Source organism: Conger conger, chromosome 2, assembly GCF_963514075.1.
Source record: "Conger conger chromosome 2, fConCon1.1, whole genome shotgun sequence".
NCBI classification, from domain to species: Eukaryota; Metazoa; Chordata; class Actinopteri; order Anguilliformes; family Congridae; genus Conger; species Conger conger.
Genome location: NC_083761.1, coordinates 10,438,456 through 10,458,891, shown reverse-complemented (window position 1 = coordinate 10,458,891; position 20,436 = coordinate 10,438,456). Strand labels below are relative to the sequence as shown.

The window sequence follows — 20,436 nt, the reverse complement described above, 5'->3', positions numbered from 1 at the left end:
TCACTGGAGCTCACTTAGCCCCTCACTGGAGCTCACTCAGCCCCTCACTGGAGCTCACTGAGTCCCTCCCTGGAGCTCACTCAACCCCTCACTGGAGCTCACTGAGTCCCTTACTGGAGCTCACTCAGCCCCTCACTGGAGCTCACTCAACCCCTCACTGGAGCTCACTCAACCCCTCACTGGAACTCACTGAGTCCCTTACTGGAGCTCACTCTGCCCCTCACTGGAGCTCACTCAGCCCCTCACTGGAGCTCACTCAGCCCCTCACTGGAGCTCACTCAACCCCTCACTGGAGCTCACTCAGCCCCTCACTGGAGCTCACTCAACCCCTCACTGGAGCTCACTGAGTCCTTCACTGGTGAAAAACATCTGCTGAAAAACAGGGCTGTGGTGAAATTGCAGGGTGTAATTTTCGAGTGACGATTGGAGTCTTTGTGAGGAGATTTGACCTCAATTTGTTTATATGTATTCCTTTTTTTGTTTATATTTAGTCTGAGATGTGTCTATGTCTATGGTCTTGGGTGTAGTTGGTTTATTTTAGGTCAGGCTAATAATAATAATAATAATTTGGACATGGTACTTTATTTTACTTTCCAAATTGGTGTGCCTTTTTCGTTTTATTTTGGACTATGTATTTCTAATGATACTTTTTTTTTCAGAATCTTCGGACATTTCAGTCATCGGTCTGAGTGGCAGCTTGTCAAAATTGACTTCAGGTCCATTTTCAACAGAAGATGTACAGAGGGGGATTATCAGACCTGGCACCTGCACAACCAGGTGAGAGCTGTCTTTAACCCCTTCCTCTGTGATTCTGCCGAATAGTGAATAATAATTCATAATTAATGTCCTTCTCAAGTCACACTGAAGGACATGATTTCAGGCTGCCTCCACCCCATCCACGATCCTCCCCTCTCTCAGTAAAGCTGCTCCCCATTATGCATCGCCCCGTGAGGCTCCAAAACCCCTGGCCACCTCACCCCCCGGAGGACCGCTGCTTCACCTGTTCGTGCTACTGGGGCGATGCTTGAAAAAAGGATGTGTTACTCCTTTTGTGTTACTTTCAACAGTTAAAACTTACTTGTTATGTGTTGTTTTCAGCATATCTCTTTTGCAAGTATGTAGGTTCATATTCAATTACATAAACTCTGACATAGGCGGTGTTTCCATTCTAGACTAGTCTGCCGTATCTGCACTTCTACCTTGGGGGGGTGTTCATAAAGACCTTTGAACACCCTCCATACCCCCTCTGTCTCAGTTCTCTGATCCCTGTGAACTTGGGGCAGTGAAAAGTTGGAGCGCTCTGTCTCTGACATATTTGAGTGCGGCTGTGTCCCTCTCCGGAGGTCCTGGAGCCCGGCTAGGCGTCTGTTCACAGCCCCTTGACTCCTGCAGACGCTGTGTGGTGCCAGCTCCTCTCCAGCGCACAGCGAAGGCATCGGCCAGCATATGCGCTCAGACGGCAAGCTGTGTGACCCAGTTATGCTTGGAGCCACATCAGAAAAGATCTCAGCGCCTTCGACGCTCCGCTTGTTGTAGATGCAGACAGACAGTTCAGGAGACTCACTGGCAGGGTCTTTCCATGCCAGGGCTGCCTGTGTCGGGGAAAGAAGTGCAGGAGGATGACACACCAGCACGCACACACATACGCAAGCACGCGCACACACACCAGCACACGCACACAGACACACACACACGCATGCACACACATACACATATGCACACATAGGCACACACACATACATGAGCACACACACACATGCACACACACACATACGTGTGCACACCCACACCTACGAACGCCGAAACACACACCTACCTACACGTGCACACACACTTATGTGCGCCCAAACAAACACGCCTACACACGCACACCCACATACCCACATAATGCGCATAAAGGACCAGCAGCTCTTATAAAGAACCATTTATAGAGATCATTACTGCAAACATTTTATGCTTGTTAAATATCTGCCAAATTGAAATAGCTTTGTAAATACCTTTCTTTAATGTGTAATTACAGGGTGAGCCGTGCATCATGGGAGTGAAAAGAATCTACAAGAAATTGAAACCCATCGCCAGATGTGTAATGGGCAAGGATTACTCCGTCGCCATGACGTCCGAACCATGTGACTGCACAGAGTCGGACTTTGAATGGTGAGTTCACTTGCAGCCAAAGCGCTTTGTTCGTAGAGACCAGTTACAGTGGTGCTGTGTGCTATGAATGATCCTTCTGTTTGACACTTCATCCTTATCCTCCACCTCAGTAAGCACGATGAAGGGATGCCCTGCTATTTTATACCCTGAGCGCTGACACATCGCAACACGTTCCCATTCCTCTCTGCAGCTCCTGCCTCTGATAGTTTGTGTGCTAAACACGGCCGCACAATCGACAACAGTCTGTCAGCTTCGCACGCAAGCTCTTAAACAAAAATACTGCATATCATCGGAATAAAAATGCATTTCTAATTAATACCAAGCTCTGCCCAGGCCTTTAGAAAAGGGAATCAAAAAATGTCCTCGTAAGGAACAGCCTGTGGTAAAGGGTGAGAAACACAGACTAAGCAGGAAAGCACAACTTTCAAAAGTATATTACAGCACAACAGAGCTTCCCCCAGAACGTCTGCTTCAAGGTACTCATGAAGTAGCTAATCCCCGGAGGAATGGAAAGGGCTTTCTCTGCTGTGGCTGTGTTACCCATTGCGGATGTGATTTTAAAGTGCTTGTGTTCAGTATAGGGAACGCGTGTATATGATAACGGAGGCCAGGCACGGTCTTTTCACAAATGGAATTGCTCACTAAAAAGTTGCAGTACAAGAGCCATTGAAACATCGCTGTGCAACAGAATGAATGAATAAATAAAATAAAAAATGAATAAGAAGATCACCGTCATGGATAGGTTGCTCCAGATCAGAATGACATTAGGATTTTAGTGGATTCACTTGGAGGCACTGTCTGCTAAATGAAAACCAGTCAGCTGCATGGCTCTGAGTGTGTGTGTGTGTACGTGTATATGTACGTGTGTGTGTGTATGTGTCTGCTAAATGAAAACCAGTCAGCTGCATGGCTCTGAGAGTGTGTGTGCGTGGGTCTGCGTGCATGCATACGTATATGTGTGCAAACAACAATAGGACATTTACTTCATGAATCTAGTTTATGTAATTAATTTTGCCATCACCTTATTTGTTATGCCTGTAAGTATATTCACTGAAAACTCTTCAGTAATTCCATATTCATTTTCCTATTTTTTCCCACTAATAGCATTATTCATGCCATGTATGCAGCTCCTCATATATATGTTCCCATAAATCTGTTGCTATTCAGAAAGTGACTTTTATTAATAATGAGTCACTTTTTTAATAGCTTTCATTAAGAATCACAGCACTACAGTGCATATAGTATGTGCATGTGTTAGTAATTGGCATAATTTGTCCCATTCATTTCCAGAAAACCTATTGCTTTTTAATTGTCGGACAAACAACTCTGCTTGCTTTCAGTGGTTGTCCTCGTGATACTTTAATGGTGCGTAATATTTACGTACAGAATTTTGAACAAGATGCTGCTTGTATTTTCTGCCCGGGAAATATTCTGTTCAGTCTTCCTCTGGCACCTGACATTGAAAGACAGAACCTTTAAGAGACAACGTCATAGCTTCACACTGTAAATCTTTAAATCTTTAAAATGGACACATCACGCATCAGGATATGGGCAAATATCAGACTGATCAATCTCAGTCATCCTCTGCTCTAGTTCTGCCATCACACTCCATGGCTGGACTATGAATATAATTGGAAATAAGGCCTGGACTTGGATTGCGTGAAGCTTCGTACTGCTATGGTGTATAAAACATCTCATCAACATTGACTCAACCAAGCAATTAAAGTCTTTATGTTCTTCCTGTTGCTAGTTTCATTACAGTAGAGCTCCAAGTGTCCAAGTTTAAGATAGGAGACGCCAGACTCTGTGTTAGTTTGGGTAAAGTCTATTATCTGAAGCTACATCATGCATTTCAGCTGGAACAGTGGGTTGCATTGAGCGTTTGATTGTGTTATGAACGGAGCATGAATGATGGATTTTATAATGTGGTGTCAGCTAGCATACTGTATGTATTTGTTTGAAACATAACTGTGATCACATTTTACGTACTAGGGAATGTTTATGAAGCTTTTTTTTTGCCACAGGGAATGTTTATGAAGCTTTTTTGTCTGCTCAGAGTAACATTTTAGGACAGATTTCCAATGGGCATCATCATGGACGTACAACAATATTTTCAGTCACAGCTGGACTTCAATTTTCTGACAAGCCAGATATACCCTGCTGAGTAATTCCAACATTTATATGTGCATCATCAGAAATAGCAATGATAACAACAGCAACAGAAACAACAACACAAAGAAAAGCATTTTAATGTGGGGGGAAAAAACTTTTGATAAATGTAGTTACCCCACACTGAATTAAAGCACCGGAGGGTATCTGAAGAAGGCATTCACAAACCTGAGTGTGTTCAATTCCCCTGCTGCTATAAGTTAATACAATAGCTAACTTTTTGCAGCTATATTGTTGTGTGGAAACCATTCCTTTTGTGAGCTATGGAAGAGAGATTTAGCAGGTAACGATGCCAGTCATAATGTAGTCCTCTGGTGGAGTGCTGTAATCATGTGTCTTCAAAAGAAGGCTGGTAAACTTTGCTATTTAATGGACTGTTACAGGTACAGTGGCATAGCCAGTAATAATGAAATAAATGAAATTATAACAAATTAGGAATATTTCATAAAAACATGTTTTTTTTCTCTTATGTAGCTACTTCTAAACTCACTATAATGCCTAATAGAAAATGCATGTTGACCTGCGGGAGATGCAGTACATGCATACTCACATAAGGAATCACACCTGCTATTTCGGCTACAAGGATCTTTTCAGAGACAAATCTGTATCAAAAACGAAACAAAATTGCCTTGAAATTCCTCAAATGAGCGTTTTTTCTTCGTCTCAGTGACTATGGGTACGAGAGGCAGAGAGACGGCAGGTGTGCCCCCGCCTTTTGGTTTGCTCCATCTTCCATGTCCAGAAGCTGCACCATTGGAAACAGCTTCCTCAACAGTACGGGGTGAGTCCACATTTTAGATCAGGGGTGGGCAACTCTGATCCTGGGGGGGGCTGTGTGTATGCACCGGTTTTTCTTTCCACAAATTAGATCACAATAATAGTTTCATATAGGGACATGATAACAGTATTCGGCTGTCATTCTTTCATGCACTTATAGAGGAATATTGCTGAAATGTCAGCTGGCATAAATATGGTCTAGTGGCAGAAATTGGGCTGAAAAGCAGATGTAGCCCCCATTGCTCACCTTTGGTGTACATTGTGTTGAAAGTAAAGCTGTAATGTGTTTGACTCTTATTCATTGACCGTTTAAGTTATTATACGAACATAATTCCATTAATGGTCAGTGAATTACCGCCATTTATGACTGTGAATGACAATAATTTGTGACAAATAAAATAACATAACTTAAGTATTTAAGTACTATAACTGTTTGTGTTCAGAATGAGAGGCTTTTGTTTCTTTATAGATTTTCTTTCTCCACTTAATTGTGTTTCTTGTTGCGTCCATCTGCATTTTAAAATAAAACTCCAAAGGTTAATACTTCACATGGCAAAGCATAGTACTTCTCAACAATGAACCAGTATGATTAGAACAAGAGCAATTTATAGTTTTGATTACCTCCAGCTGATAGCTTTCTAAAGTGTGTCTTGTAGATTGACAGCTTAATTGCACCTAGTTAACATGACACACACGGCTGGCAGCAGTTCAGATTCTTATTTCTCTAAAGCTTAATGCCTCCTTTTTGTTTTTGTTAAACCCTGTTATGGATTTATTTTATTTATAAATAAATTTATGATGTTGAAGAACGTGATACTTTTATGTTCTTATGATACCATACACCAGGGATCATCTAATCATGGTCCTCGAGTGCCGGGAACTGCTGGTTTCCACCCCTACCTTTACCTGGGAGTCAGGTGTGAAGACAGTCGGGCCAATCAATAGCACTAATTGTTCAGTTAATTACCCATGACAAAAGAAAACCAAGGCTGGATTTGGATTCTATGGCCAGATTTGATGAGCCCTGCCAAACACCTCTGCTAAAAATTCCATGGCTGGCTGGTTTAAACTGTGCTTTTGACACTTTTAGCTGGTCAACCAGCTGTTCACCAGCCTACCAGCCTATATAGCCAGCCAGTCCACCCACGTCCTGGAACATTGGTATTTACTGTTTTGTTTTCCCCCTCTGTGTGTGGGTGTGCTTTGTGTCTGCTGCTGCAGGTACAGGAAGGTTGTGTCCAATAACTGTACGGCTGGAGTAATGGAGGAGTACACGGCCAGGAAGCAGCCCTGCCCTAATCGAGCCCCTCGAGGGCTCCATCTCGTCACCAGCGAAGGCCGGCTGACAGCCACTCTGGGCAGCAATGTCACATTCCTGGTCTTTCTGGAGGAGGTGACGGCTTGACGTTTAGGAGATCAGACGCATTAGACAGGCCCCGACTGCCTGGTCGGCTCAGAGCATATGTACCCGTCTCAGCATATGTAACTGTCACCATTACAGGCAACTCCTACCCACCTGAGTAATAGCCATGTTCTTCAGCACCAAAGGTCCTCCAGTGCCTGATTGAGTTGCAAAGAGTACTTTATGTTTGCTATTCAATAGGGATTCAATAGGTATAATTCATTTGCTAAATATTGCAGTAATTAACACTTCTTTTTACTTTCATTAATGTGTGAATAGCTAATAGTGTGAATATCCAGGGGTCAGAAAGAAATAGTCCTGCTGTGTGTTTCTTCCTCCCATGAGCCAGCTGATTTAACTCATTAGCTCTACCTCCTGGCTGAAGACATGTACTAATTTGCAAATCCAGGTGGTTGGAACAAATACTGGGGATTACTTGTACATGATGGACCTGGATTCTCCACCTCTGGGGCTAACAAGACAGACCATAAAAGCACTGCCTTCCTCCCCCTCGTACTTAGCGAGCCGATTTATCCGTTTCCAGGGCGACGGCTCGCGGACGAGCATCACGCTGGACTTCGGCGACGGCAACACGGTGACGTACTCAAACGTGAGCTCGATCGAGGACGGCATCAAGCACGTCTACAAGAGCGTGGGGATATACAAGGTCTCCGCCACCGGGGAGAACAGCCTGGGGTCGGACAGCGTGCTCCTCTACCTACACGTCACATGTGAGTCCTGACCACCCCGCGCGCGTTTGAGGGTGACAGATGCACTCCTAATGGCTTATCGATCAGGGATGTCGGGGCTCGCCAATCTGTCGGCCTGACGGGCCAGGAGTGGAAATGGGCCTGTGCCACTCTCTCTGAACCGCAGATGAGAAACAACGCAGACGCTAACCGTTTTCCCAGAGCGCCGGGCAAGAAACCAATAAAGGCGTTTTTGCAATACCGGGTACCAAATTGGAATTTGTATTTAGCTAGTTATTTTTGTGTGTGCTTGTTTGTGTCGCTGTGCAGGTCCACTGGAGCACGTCCATCTCTCCGTTCCCTTCGTGGCGGTGAAGAATAAAGAGGTCAATCTCACCGCCGTCCTCTGGCCCAGTCAAGTGGGAACTGTCACGTACATCTGGTGGTTCGGAAATAACTCAGAGGTTCGTGAAATGCTCTTGCATTTTTTTTTTGTTCTCATAATTTAAGGCACTGGTTAATGTAAGCACAGCCTACTTCTACTATTATGACTAAAAAATATGTATATTATAAGAGGTGCTTCACACATACTATTCTGAATTTGACTTTTGCTGAAATAAATGTCAATTAAAATGTAATTAAAACTTTTTTTTTGTATGAAATTGGTTCATTTTGTTACGCAAATTAGAAGACGTAGTACTTTATAGAATAGATTATATGGCTAGAACTCAACTTATGAACATTGATTTCATGATGGAAATTTTGATGACGTGATTGACTCTTTTTTCCGAATTGCTTTTACGTAAGTTAAATATGATGTCGAACCAAAGTAAATGTTTGGGAGAGGTAAGCTAGTGAGAGGTTTGGATCTGCTCTTTTTTCTTTCACTCCCTTCATTTCCAACCCGTCAAAACTAGCATGGAGCAACTATCATAAACTACTACACTTCACCGAATGCTTTGGTGTTTACAGGAAATGACACGTGTCACACACCCACACACAGGTGTGAGCCCATCGTTGTGTTGGGAGCGTAAATAAAGGCACTGCTAACCAGGTTGATAAGACTCCCATGGGACCCGGTCTCTCGTGTGTTTGACTCCACAGCCAGTGATCAGCCTGGAGGGAAGTGTAGCATTCACTTTCTCCAGGGAGGGAGTCAGCACTGTCACAGTGCAGGTGTCTGCTGGGAGCTCCATCCTGCAAGACCGCAAAACCGTCGCTGTGCACGGTGGGTACTTTATCTACCCAAAGCCCGACCGCCAAACCGCTTTACTTCTTCCTCCCGAGAAGCCAAATAATTGTATTTCACGTAGAATCCTGTCATTATCCATGCCTACAATAGAGCTCATTTTTTGAAGGATTCATTGTATTTATTTTTGGGGTTTTGAGTGGCGAATCTGTCATAATGTTACTTTTCTGTATACACCCACTGTTGACTCTGTATCGTGAGTATTTGGAATTTTGATAAGCACAGAGAATCAAAGATAATAGTTCAAGGCAATGAGCTTAAGGCAATGTTTTGTCCCTGGAGAATACGACTATGGCAGTTATAATAATAAACACATACCTACAGACATAAACACATACACTCATATACTGTATACATACATACATACATAAACATGCATACTGTATACTGTATACGTTATGTATGTATGTGAAAGGGAAGTTTTATTTTTATTTGTATTTTTTTTATGAAGAATATTTCAGGTCACATCTCTTGGCTTTTTCTTCAAATTTGGACGAGCACAATCCCGATGTCACGGAATGGCGACTGGACGTCAGCAGAGTGATCAAGAACTCCATGATCCACGTGAGTCACCTGTACTGTCTGTTATCATATCATAGCAAATACTTTTCTGCGCTTTACTGAGCGTGTCTGACGTATTGGAACCTATGAAATACTCTCGACAAGCGCAAGCCCCGCCTTCTGGTCCTCTTGGTTGGCTCTATTGCACCAGGCGAGATCAGTCGAGCACAGAAAGGTATTTGAATCCAAAACAATGATGTGGTTGACCCAGGTTTGATCCCCAGACCACCACAAGCTGCTTCTGTGACCAGATTGTTGTTACGTGTGGAAATGAAACACTCCTGTGCTGCCATATTCTCATTGACCTTTGCTCTTTCAGATGAATGGCAGCTATAAGGGAAAAGGGGGTATACCTCTACTTACACTTTGTACATAGACAAGGTTTGCCATATTGGTGTTTTATTCATCATTCATTTCAGGGTCGTGTTTGCAGAGCAACAAGGACACACAAAGATAAAATAGAATACATCTCTCCACAAGGATAGCTTTCCGGTGTGCCTGCTTTATTTAGTCTGCAGTTGTGTAAAGAAGTCAAGGCTTTGGGAGACATTTAACATCCTCTCCGATGAAACATTGGGAAAACAGCCAAGATGTTTAGTTTACGAAATACATCAATGTTCAGGGTTTTAATCCATACAGATAGTGTTGTTTCAGTAGATTGAGTTTGATAAATGGTAAATTGACTGCATTTGTATACCGCTTTTATTACAATTAGTGCTTCTCATTCACCCATTCACACACACTAACACACCAACGGTGATTGGCTGCCATGCAAGGCACCAACCAGTTCGTCAGAAGCATTTGGGGGTTAGATCTCTTGCTCAGGGACACTTTGACACACCTGGGGGTGGGGGATCTTTGGCAATAGTATACAGTATGGCCTCACATGTTGAAACAGTTTGACATATCATATGGGGCAGCCTGTGGCGTAGTGGTTAAGGTACATGACTGGGACCTGCAAGGTCGGTGGTTCGATCCCCGGTGTAGCCACAACAAGATCTGCCTTTGGGCCCTTGAGCAAGGCCCTTAACCCTGCATTGCTCCAGGGGAGGATTGTCTTCTGCTTAGTCAAATCAACTGTAAGTCGCTTTGGATAAAAAGCGTCAGCTAAATGACACGTAATGTATCGGTAATGTCGCATCTCTGTCTTCATTTCATTCTTTATTTGGCGATAGTGTACAGTATTGCATCACATGTTGAAACTGTTTGACATATCATGTTTATGTTATCAGAGTATAAAATGATGATGTTCCGGTGGATAATCCTCCTTCCTCCTCCAGGCCACCGGGGTCAGAGAAGACCAGCTCCTGGTCACAGTCCTGCCTGGTCTCCCCACAGCAGCCGAGTTCTTCCTGCTGCCGGATAAGGAGTTTACGGAAGGCAAGCTGGACACCACTATGACACATTTAGATCAGGTAAAAATATTACCTTATTAGCATGAAGCGGCGCGCTCTTTCCCAGTTATATTTGCATGATTAATGTGGGCGTGTCTCTTAGCTCCATTGCTGTGGTAAGCACAGGTGTTTGAGCGTGTGTAGTTGTAGCAGTGGTTTCTGGGGGAAAACGGTCACTGCTGGGGTAATTCAGATAAATATCTGTTTCACTTTCAGCTCAGCTGTGCAGCGTACTGTACATGTGTGCACAAGTGTCGCTTGCTATCTTCTCTGCCTTTTATTTGTCATGAATTAGGGAAAAAAACCTTCCCTCGCACTTCAATTTTACCTCAAAAAAAGGTTTTGTGATACCTTACATTACATTGCAATCAGTAAACACACTGGATTTGTGTACTGGGTCAGTGTGCTTATTGTCTTTTACTTTTTCTGTTATTGGTGTTTGTTTGGGAAGCGTTGGTGTAGAATTCATAAAGAACAATTAGACTGGAATGACATTCTGTCTCCGGTGCTTTATTACTGTAGGTGACATGCAGCATTGTGTGTGTGTGACAGTGTACTGTGCTTACCAAGCTTTTCTAATACCAGGGTCGTTTACTGGCAATGCCGTAATGTAGTTGGAACAAAAACCAACTGTAAAAGAAAAAGACAGCGACTCACAGTTTCCGTCTTTTCTCCACTAGATGTCAATGTTTGATCGTCTTCATTTTATTGTATTTTTTTGGTGGGAGTGGTCTCTGGCTTCCATCCGTGCAAGAATCATTTCATGATCTCTGAAATGAAGTGATAAAATATTTAGATTTACAATGAGATTGAGGAAAACATCACCAGCCTCGCCAGCAACAATGCCCTTGTCATTGCATTTAATATTCAAGCTTCCCAAAATAGATTTTATTTCCATTCTAATATAACATTTCTGTAACATATTCTACCATAGGAGTTTAATATTCATTTATGAGTACTTTTAATATCTATTATTGAAATATTAATTGTTGAATAATATATGTCTATCTGGCATGACATATACCACATATAACTGCATGTATATCCACATACATGTGCACTGACACACATGAACACACCATACCATTCATGATCACACTTTACAATAAGGTTCCATGAATTGGCATGAACGAATGTAGTTCTTAACTAACTACCACTGAGTTAATCTGTACAGATCTGTTAATGTATTTGTAAATCATTCATTCATATTAACAACTACATTAGTTATTGCCAGTTCATATTGGAATGGAAAAAGTCAGTTAACGTATTTGTCCATGGTTAAATAATTATCCATTATCATCCTATGGTTTGCTAATGTATACATATCATGTAACAAATATGTTAGTGCTTAACAATGAAAATGAATTAATGAAAAGTTATTTGCTTAATTAATGTATTTGTCCATCATTAATAAATGTTAACAACTACATTAGTTAATGCCAATTCATGAACATTATTGTCAAGTGTGGCCCCATTCAAAATGTACACAAACACCCATGTCTAGAACTTCTTTTTATTCCTTATTGTTATAGTTTTGGAGACACTGCGAGGAATGGAGACACCACCATGAATCATTCCTCCAGCTGTACATCACAGCTGGATTAATGCGCGTTTAATACAGCAGACTGTGAGGCGTGGTGTCGCAGAGCGTCTGTGTTTACGGGAAGTTCCTGCATGCTGGCTGAACAGAAGCAGTTGGAAATCCAGTAGATTTCCTCGCTTGCTTGATTGCTTGGCGGTAGCCCTCACACAAGTGCGCAATAAATCTTCATTCCAGGCTGGCAACATGAAAGTGTAATGTGCCTCCAACTTATTAAAATGCATAATAGATTTACTGACCCCCGTGCACAGTAAGAAAAAAGTAATTATTCATGGAATGTTCTAATTTTAACCGGTAAGGAATATAAAAAAGAATGAAGGACTGCAGAAATCACTCATATCACAATTAATTTGCTAAATGAGGCGGATAAAATTGATGGAGCACAGCTGAGGAATGAGATGGATTCCGGCATGGCGTTTGTTTGGCGGCGTCTCTCCGTCGAGTTGCAGTCGCGTCGTATGCCTGGTGTATGCATAGCGCGCGAGCTGCCATCGATTATAATACCACGAACGAAGGGAAATAAAGCGGCTGAAACTTTTGTCTCGGTGTGATTTATGTCCGTAAACACAACACATTTGCCGTCGGTATTAGCCAGCTGGAGGCAGCAATATAGAGAAGCGGGTTCAGGACGATTATGGTGACATTGTTGTCACTTCGTGTTTTCATATCGCCCTGTCTGATTATGGTTGTGGCTGGTGCACGGTCGAAACCCGGCACTTCCTGCGGTAGAATACATGTCCCTGAGATATCCGCGTTTCCACATGAGCGGAATGAAAAAGAGCCCATTGTGAAATATGCTGCACGCTATGTGCATGGTTACTGAAGGCCTCCACCTGAATGAGGTTCTGCTGTCGTTTGGTTGGGTATACTAGTACATGCAGGTTACCTGTTATTGTTAACACCTACCTACAGATGGAAATGAGCCTTTCTGCAATATATTGGATGCATTAATATCAATCCATCCATCCATCATCTATTCCTGGTCAGGGTCGTGGAGGGTGCTGGAGCCTCCCATCCCAGCATGCATTGGGGAAGAGGCAGGAATACACCAGGGACAGGTCACGAATACATCACAGGGCACACACACAATTCACTCACACACTCACATCTAGGAGCAATTCAGACTCTCCAAGTGATGCACGAACATAAGTGTTGAAAATGGAGCACTAAATTAATAAATATCGATTATAAATACAGCGCATTTTGGAATGATGGTACTAACTATTATATGAACCTGTCAGAAACCTCAGTTTTAACCTTCAGCCTCTAAAGTGAGAGGAAAAAAATCATAATGCAGTGAGTTAATTCGGCGGCGATAATGAATCCATAAAATGAAACGACTTCCTCCTTGTGGCCATTTTCCGTCCTCACACACGCACGGCTGTATTCGGACGGGCACCTGTGCCTTCTGGTGTAATTGACCTTGTCTCCGAATAAAAGCGGAAGGTAAACTCTCGAGTGTATTATGGTGAGCATTAAAATATTTATGGAGTCGAGGTGGTACCCTGAACAAGGAATGCATTAATCTTTCCCCAGCTTTCTGAAGTCCTGCTCAGCGCCCTTAATCAAAATCTTGTACAGTTCACTCTCCGGCCTGGGGTTCAAGTCACTGTCTACGCTGCGCATTTGTCAGCGGGTGAGTAACAGCTCGGCCTTATCGTAGCCCTAATGGGGACACATTCTTCTTTTCGCTCCACTCCTAAATGGGAAGTCTGGACATGCGGCGATGATAATGATGATAATTAAGGTACACTCAGAGGAAGAGAGGCCTTCTTTACCGTATGAAAAGATGAAAACCTTCTTTATGGATTTAATGGTTCCATTTGAATCAAAGTGGATCAAGCTATTTGCGGAAAATCAGTTGAAATGGGGGTACTAGCCCTCAAAAGAAATCAAGTGTCAAAAATAACCGGTCATAGCACCTGAAGACTGCTTTTCATTCTTAGCTGGTAAAGAGAGACTGTAATTCTCTAAGTGTCCAGAGGTGTCACTATTTCACAGTGTGGCAGGAAATGTGAAATGCCCTGCCCCACTGCAAGATGGTGTGGCCTCCTCAACACTTTCAGACATAACCAGTGTTGGCATGAGTTAGTTTCCTGGCTGCTGGGAACATCACCAAACCAAAGACTGGCACTTTAGATGGCTGGGCCACGTTAGCAAGCAGGCACTGCATTAGAATGCGTTACATTCACGATTTACATTTTGTGTTTTATTATTTCTCTCCATAGCGCCCCTGGTGGACACCAGTGAAAATCACAGTGGTTCTGCGATGCTCATGCTGTTATCTGTAGTCGTTTTGGGTTTAGCAATCTTCGTCATCTATAAATTCAAAAGGTACAGTAATCTTCATATATAGACTGTGATTGAATAAAGTGATTTTACACAGAAATGTAACAATGTGTAGTTTGATCATCTAGCGTGGGAAGTGTAGGTGCTTATTATTTACCAGTATATGTTTATATGTAGACATTTGTTGTGAAATTTGTTGTGAAGGTTTTTTTTTTTATCCTTGTTTTCAATTGCAACGACCTTCAAGTCTGCACGACAAAGCAAGAGACGGTTTTCAGCTCGGAGGGAAGCACGAGGGGGAAGGGTTGCGTCTCAGAACTCTCTGCAAATGTGAAATGCCAGTCAGAATTCAGACAGTATCAATATTTAGCCCTTTGAGAATGTTCTGTTTGACCTTTCTCAAATTTTAAATGAGTTCTTTCCACACAGGTGCAGCTTTACAGGAAAAGGGCAGGAGGGGTCGTATGGATTAGAGCAGAGACAAAGAGCGGGATCAGCAGACCATACATACATTCTCCTCAACTCTCCCGAGAGCCAAAATGTTAACTTGCCGGGATTAAGATATTTTTGACATCCGGCTGCATGACACGTACAGCGTTTCGTATTTGTTCATGATGGGGAGGGTCTACAGCATATTAACGAGGACTAATGAGTTACACCCCCCACCCCACCCCCCTCCTCCTGCCATTGTACCGCGCGTTCCTCTCGACGTTCAGCGCCCAGTTATTTACCTTGCCTTTCTCTGTGTCCCTATTGTATTGTTAATCTTTCCTCAAGGAAGATCCCAGGCCTCAATGTCTATGCGCAAATGCAGAACGAAAAAGAACAAGAAGTGATAAGTCCAGTAAGTCCCATGGAGAACGCTCCGAACTCTCAGCGGGAATTGGTGACCTCCCTGGAGCTTCTGGACACAACGTTGGACACACAGGCTATAGGTACGGTGCCCGCAGCCTCAAACAGAACCTGCAGTGCCTTCAAGACAGTTGTCAGTTACTGTTGAACTTTTTTTAAATGAACATTCCATTTAGTTCACCACCAAAGCCTTCATAATACAAATAGATGCGACTTAGGTCTAACAGTGCCAGCTAGCTGATTCGTTGCTTACCTGTGTCTTATTTTGAAAGGTAAGAACACATATTATATATATTATGTTAGCTAATGTTCAAGGTGAACAGAAAAAAGTTTGAATATGTTGGCAAATGTTAGCTTAAACACATCTTAAATGCACGTCTGAGTTCAGTACAGTGTTTAGAAAATGCTCTTATCCGACTTGATGACATTTTTGCATTCAATTGGCTAAGGGTACAAGGGCAGTAGTCCAGCTGAGAGTTGATCCTACCAAATATTTTGCATAGGATTTACAGATCAGAAACTGGGATACAGTTTGACTGACAGTGCCAGAGCATACAGTAGTCATGTAACTATTGCTTGCTGCTTAGAGATTTGAATCCCAGTCATGAGAATCAGTGTAAATATGCTTTGAGGACCCTGTGCAATAAAGTTAGATTTTCTGTATTTTGTTTTAATCCTGGAAGCAGTCAGGTTCTTCTGTTGACAGCTACAGGAGGACCTCTAGTATTGATTATCTGGGATCTGTCATGCGTAACTAACCACCATTTTAACCATAGACTTCCGGTCACAGTGTGACTTTAGAGAGCCTCCTATCCAGGGAATATCCGTACAGTACAAACTTGCTTTCACCAACTCTCATTTTTACAGCTGACATACAGAATGGTACTTTACTTCAGAAGGACATTATATTATTTTGCTCTTTATAAGTATTAAATAAACAAGAGCACGTATTTATTGTGTGATTTAATGAACACTTTAAATGCACCTGTAAATGGGTTTTTCCACCCGTAAATATTTATATTGAAAATGGTGTAATAGGTATGCATAGTGCATTAGCTTGGTTAAGGCTAATGCAAATATTGAGACATATATGATATAATTATAATAGGGGAGGGATTATTCCTGTTTTAATTGCACTAGTGTTTGAACAGAGATGCCAGTGTGGATTGAGAATCAGTTAATTTTCAGCATATTTTGCAATGCCCAGGATGTTATGCTCTGAATGTTTTCCAGAAGATGGCGGTGATTACTCCCTCTTTCTCTCTCTTCTTTGTCTCCTGTCTCCTGCTAGGATGCATTAAACCTCACACGAATATCACATTTTCAACGGAAATCCCCACATACGTCAGCGTTTAAAACTCTGGAACCCAAACGGTCGATACAGTCGTGTTTTTGGACTTGAAACCCATTCAGACACAAAGGTTTTTAGCTTTATACCTGTGCATGTTGGACGTGTCTGACACAAACCGTGCTCTGTGGATACCAGAATAAACTGTGTACAGGTTTTTATATGTCTCTCTCTAATGAATACAAACATTTTGATTACATTTATTTATATAAAATACAATACATATGATACTACTTTAGGGGGAAAGACCTGCATGTAAACATAAACCATGTGGTTTGCTAAAATGGCTTTTACATAATTTTGCTTTATTTTAATGCTAACAAGAGTGATACATTATTTATTCATGAGGATATATTTAATTTAAAAAATTCATATTTTTTGTAAATCATGAATGTGACATACTGTATGTACGAGTTTTAACATAAACTAAACTGAAATATTATATTTGAATGAAAGACCTGTGAACGAAAGGGAGATATTTTAGTCTGTATTTTCTTGGCAAAAAGATATTGCACAATGCATAATTAATTTCTTTGGTTTGTTTTTACTTTTCAAAATGGGTTTGTAACAATGCACATAATGATAGAAGCAGGGTTAGCTGTTATTGGTTTGATGTAATTTTCTTTGAATTATGCTGTATTGCTCTGTCTGCAAAAACATATATTTATGATAAACACTTTGAAAACTGTATAAAATATTATTGTATACTGTAACCACAACTCTTGGAGGGGTATAACGAGATAAATCAATTCAAGAACTAAAAAAACAACCGCATAATAGGGTTGGGCTGATATCCGGTATACTGTGGTATATAATACCTATGGTGTTATTTCAATACTGTCCAGACCGTGAATGCACCGTTTTTAGAGTGCATGTGTTAACAAGCATTCCTTTAAACAGCATCTCTTAGTTAAGCACTGCCACTGTTTTCAGAAATTGCGTTGTGATACACACGGCCAAGAGATGTCTGCGGGGAAACGAATATCAGTATGCTACAAGTGATCCGCCTCCCTAAAAGATTAGACTGTAGTAGAGAAGTAAGACTGTGGCTTAAGCTTTGGCTTCCAAAATAAGAGTCAGCCCCAGCCTGGCAGTATACCACATTATCAGGAAAAACCGAAGGATTTGAATGGGATGATCTGCAATGCTGATGTCCAAGGAAGGCAACACAGGAAATTAAATCCATACCTTCTGTTTTGTTCCATTGACATCCAGGGTGACCAGACATCCTGTGTTTTGGTCTTTGGTTAAAGGATACACAGTGTTATTTTAATCTCAAAACAATGTCATTTTTTATTTTTTTCATACAGAATTCATATCCATTTGAGTCATTGTCCTGGGCCCTCTTATCGTGATAGATGGAGTTTCTATGGGAAACTGCTACTCTGCTGCAGCAATGTGCTATTTGCACCAACCGAGCATTCAAATCAATCCTCTAGCTAAAAAGATCATGTCACTAGTGAGCAATATATATTTACTGTAGTTATCTAGCTATAAGAATGGTTCTTCATCAGGGAAATAGACTGAGCTAAAATGAAACTGAAAACTGTCGCTACAGTAGCCTGTAAAACATGGACTGGAATATGCAGCCTACTCATGGGTGTGCCAGATACAGTGCACATGAACAAGAATCTTTCCCACAGAGGGAAGGGGATTCGGAGTGTCACCATAAAGCTTTCATGCATGAATAGCCAAACATATCAACTGCCGCATTTCGTCTGAAAACCCCCTGTACCAATGCAAAAGCAAGCCTTCTTTGGAAATGTTTACGATATCATAGACCGGGGATCGTCAAATCTGGCCCTCGAATCCATATCCGGTCCTGGTTTTCTTTCCTCCCAGGTAATTAGCTGAACAATTAGCGCTACAGATTGGCAAGACTGTCTTCACACCTGACTCCTAGGTGAAGAGACAGTGAGAAAGCAGCAGTTCTCAGCCCTGAAGGACCGCGGTTTGAGGAGCAGGGACATAGGCATATGTAAATGTTGTGAATTATAAGCAGTTGGTAAAGCGAGAAGCGTGTTAACATGCTGACATTTCAGTTGTTACTAATGAAATGGTAAACCTGAATACCGTGCTGCTTATCAATGATGGTATGACGGTGTGAAAGACTGGATACTGCCCAACCCTACCGGATAACTGTATTTTTTTATTGTTTCACCCATGCATATGTATATTTACATTTAATTGTTTTTTCTGTCCGTTCTATTTTAATATGTTATTTGAAAAAAACCCAGACATTTCTGTGCCACCTTTTTATTTATTTGTTTTTCTTTCTTTTTTTAAATGTACCTCCCTTGCCTGCAGTCTTCTTTAGAAAACAGATAAACCACGAGGGATTATCAAGTCTTTGAAAGATCATGGATATTTCCTTGTTTATCTATCTTCAGAAATCTGTTTCATATTAGCATTTTGCTATTATTTTTGTCCTGAAGCTGTATGAATCAGGCAGCAAATTCAAAAGAATTCATATGAGGCTTTCTATCTCATAGCTGACACCAAGCTTATATTTGTTCCCATAATGTACTATACTGCTAAACCCCTGTCTCTGAACACTCTAGTTTCCACCGCACACATTTCAAGCTAAATCTAATTAATAACTCAGTTTGATGGCTGGCACAAAACATATTTTCGTTAACTCTAAAGATTTCAACGTGGTGAGACTGAATGTAGACCATTTCCTATAAACCATAGAATCAAATGTATAGAGGTCTGTGAGCATGTTTAAAATGGACCTTTTTTATGATCAGTGTTTTGCTTTTCTCCCACTGCACCATGACCCGATTCACCCAGGTATTGTTAGGGCCAGGAATCAGAAGACATGAGAGGTAAACCATCTTTCAGGTGCATGGTTTCAGGGTCAGTACCGTGGGGATTTTGTTGGCCCTCCACCCAGAGAATCCACAGTAACCACTGCTCTGCAGACGGATCCATTCTTCAGTGGCCATCTAAAGGCGCTGTAGACTGAAGAAACGACTAAACGACCAAGCTCGTCAATCAAACATGACGGAACAGAAATGTGTACAGTAAAAAAACAACATTATGTCATTCCTTCACAGACATACTGAGCACACGCAAACTTTTCTTTTGATTGATTGTCAAAAATGACGATAAAACAAAAGACAAATTTACCGTGCAAAGGTTACAGATATGGAATATGCTGACTATTTACTTTGGAGACGAGTTATGAACTCCACCTGGCATATTGTATGCTTTATGATCTGGTAAATACCAGTGGCGAAATATCAAAATTATGTTCCAAAGGAATAAAATGCAAAATATTGCAACCGGGCTGAGATCAATTTTCTCCTGCCTTTGAATTGAAAATGTAGGAAATACACACAGAACCTTTCATATTATTTGTTGAAAGCTGTTCTGTGGCGCAGAAGTGAGAGAAAAGAAGATTGGCGTGCATGTTAAAACACATCACATGACTGAGGCAAAGGAAAGCATACGAATATGAGCTGGTCTGAGTTACCTATCCCTCCACCCTGGTTAGTGAGCTTATTTTTGTAGAGGACAAAGTTTTATTACTGTAAAGCTTTTATATAAAACAGATTTTAGATGTGTAGTCTTTTGTTGAAATACAACTCTGTTCCATGTGCAATTGTTTCTGTTTCCTGCATTTGCAATCATATTTATTAAATGGAACAAATGATAAGTGTGTTTTCACTTTCTTACAGCATTGGACATTAAATTAGCTTGGGTGCTAACCGTCCAGAATAAAAGGGTTAGCATGAAAGGTTTAGGAGCTTTTTATTTATCTACTTTCGACTGTGATGGTGAATTATTTGTATCTAGAGTTATAGAAATATCATGTTGGTGAACCCATTTAACCATGCAGAATGAAGGCTATTCCCAAGTTGTCTCTGATCAGGATGAAATCTGGCTTGTCTGGATGTATGAAAAAAGTGATGCCTGAAAGCTTTTTGACCCAGCTTTCAAACTGGAT

At 41.5% G+C, this 20,436-nt stretch overlaps 1 protein-coding gene across 2 annotated transcripts in view; it reads left to right on the top strand.

The window, feature by feature from the left end:
- LOC133121699 (VPS10 domain-containing receptor SorCS1) overlaps nucleotides 1–20,145 on the top strand; it is a 154,450-nt gene extending 134,305 nt beyond the window's left edge. The window contains exons 15-27 of one of the 2 annotated variants that reach the window (XR_009708040.1): nucleotides 660–777; nucleotides 2,021–2,154; nucleotides 4,991–5,104; nucleotides 6,322–6,493; nucleotides 7,047–7,233; nucleotides 7,522–7,655; nucleotides 8,296–8,419; nucleotides 8,892–9,004; nucleotides 10,282–10,416; nucleotides 13,532–13,631; nucleotides 14,224–14,329; nucleotides 15,066–15,219; nucleotides 16,428–20,145. Coding sequence is in view for 1 of the 2 variants with exons in the window: in XM_061231089.1 (XP_061087073.1) it covers nucleotides 660–777; nucleotides 2,021–2,154; nucleotides 4,991–5,104; nucleotides 6,322–6,493; nucleotides 7,047–7,233; nucleotides 7,522–7,655; nucleotides 8,296–8,419; nucleotides 8,892–9,004; nucleotides 10,282–10,416; nucleotides 13,532–13,631; nucleotides 14,224–14,329; nucleotides 15,062–15,219; nucleotides 16,428–16,492 (1,660 nt within the window). In the remaining variant the exon portion in view is untranslated. Of the gene's footprint in view, nucleotides 1–659; nucleotides 778–2,020; nucleotides 2,155–4,990; nucleotides 5,105–6,321; nucleotides 6,494–7,046; nucleotides 7,234–7,521; nucleotides 7,656–8,295; nucleotides 8,420–8,891; nucleotides 9,005–10,281; nucleotides 10,417–13,531; nucleotides 13,632–14,223; nucleotides 14,330–15,061; nucleotides 15,220–16,427 lie in introns of both variants that reach the window. The other variant, XM_061231089.1, reaches the window with a different exon arrangement.
- The last annotated feature ends 291 nt before the right edge of the window (nucleotides 20,146–20,436 follow it).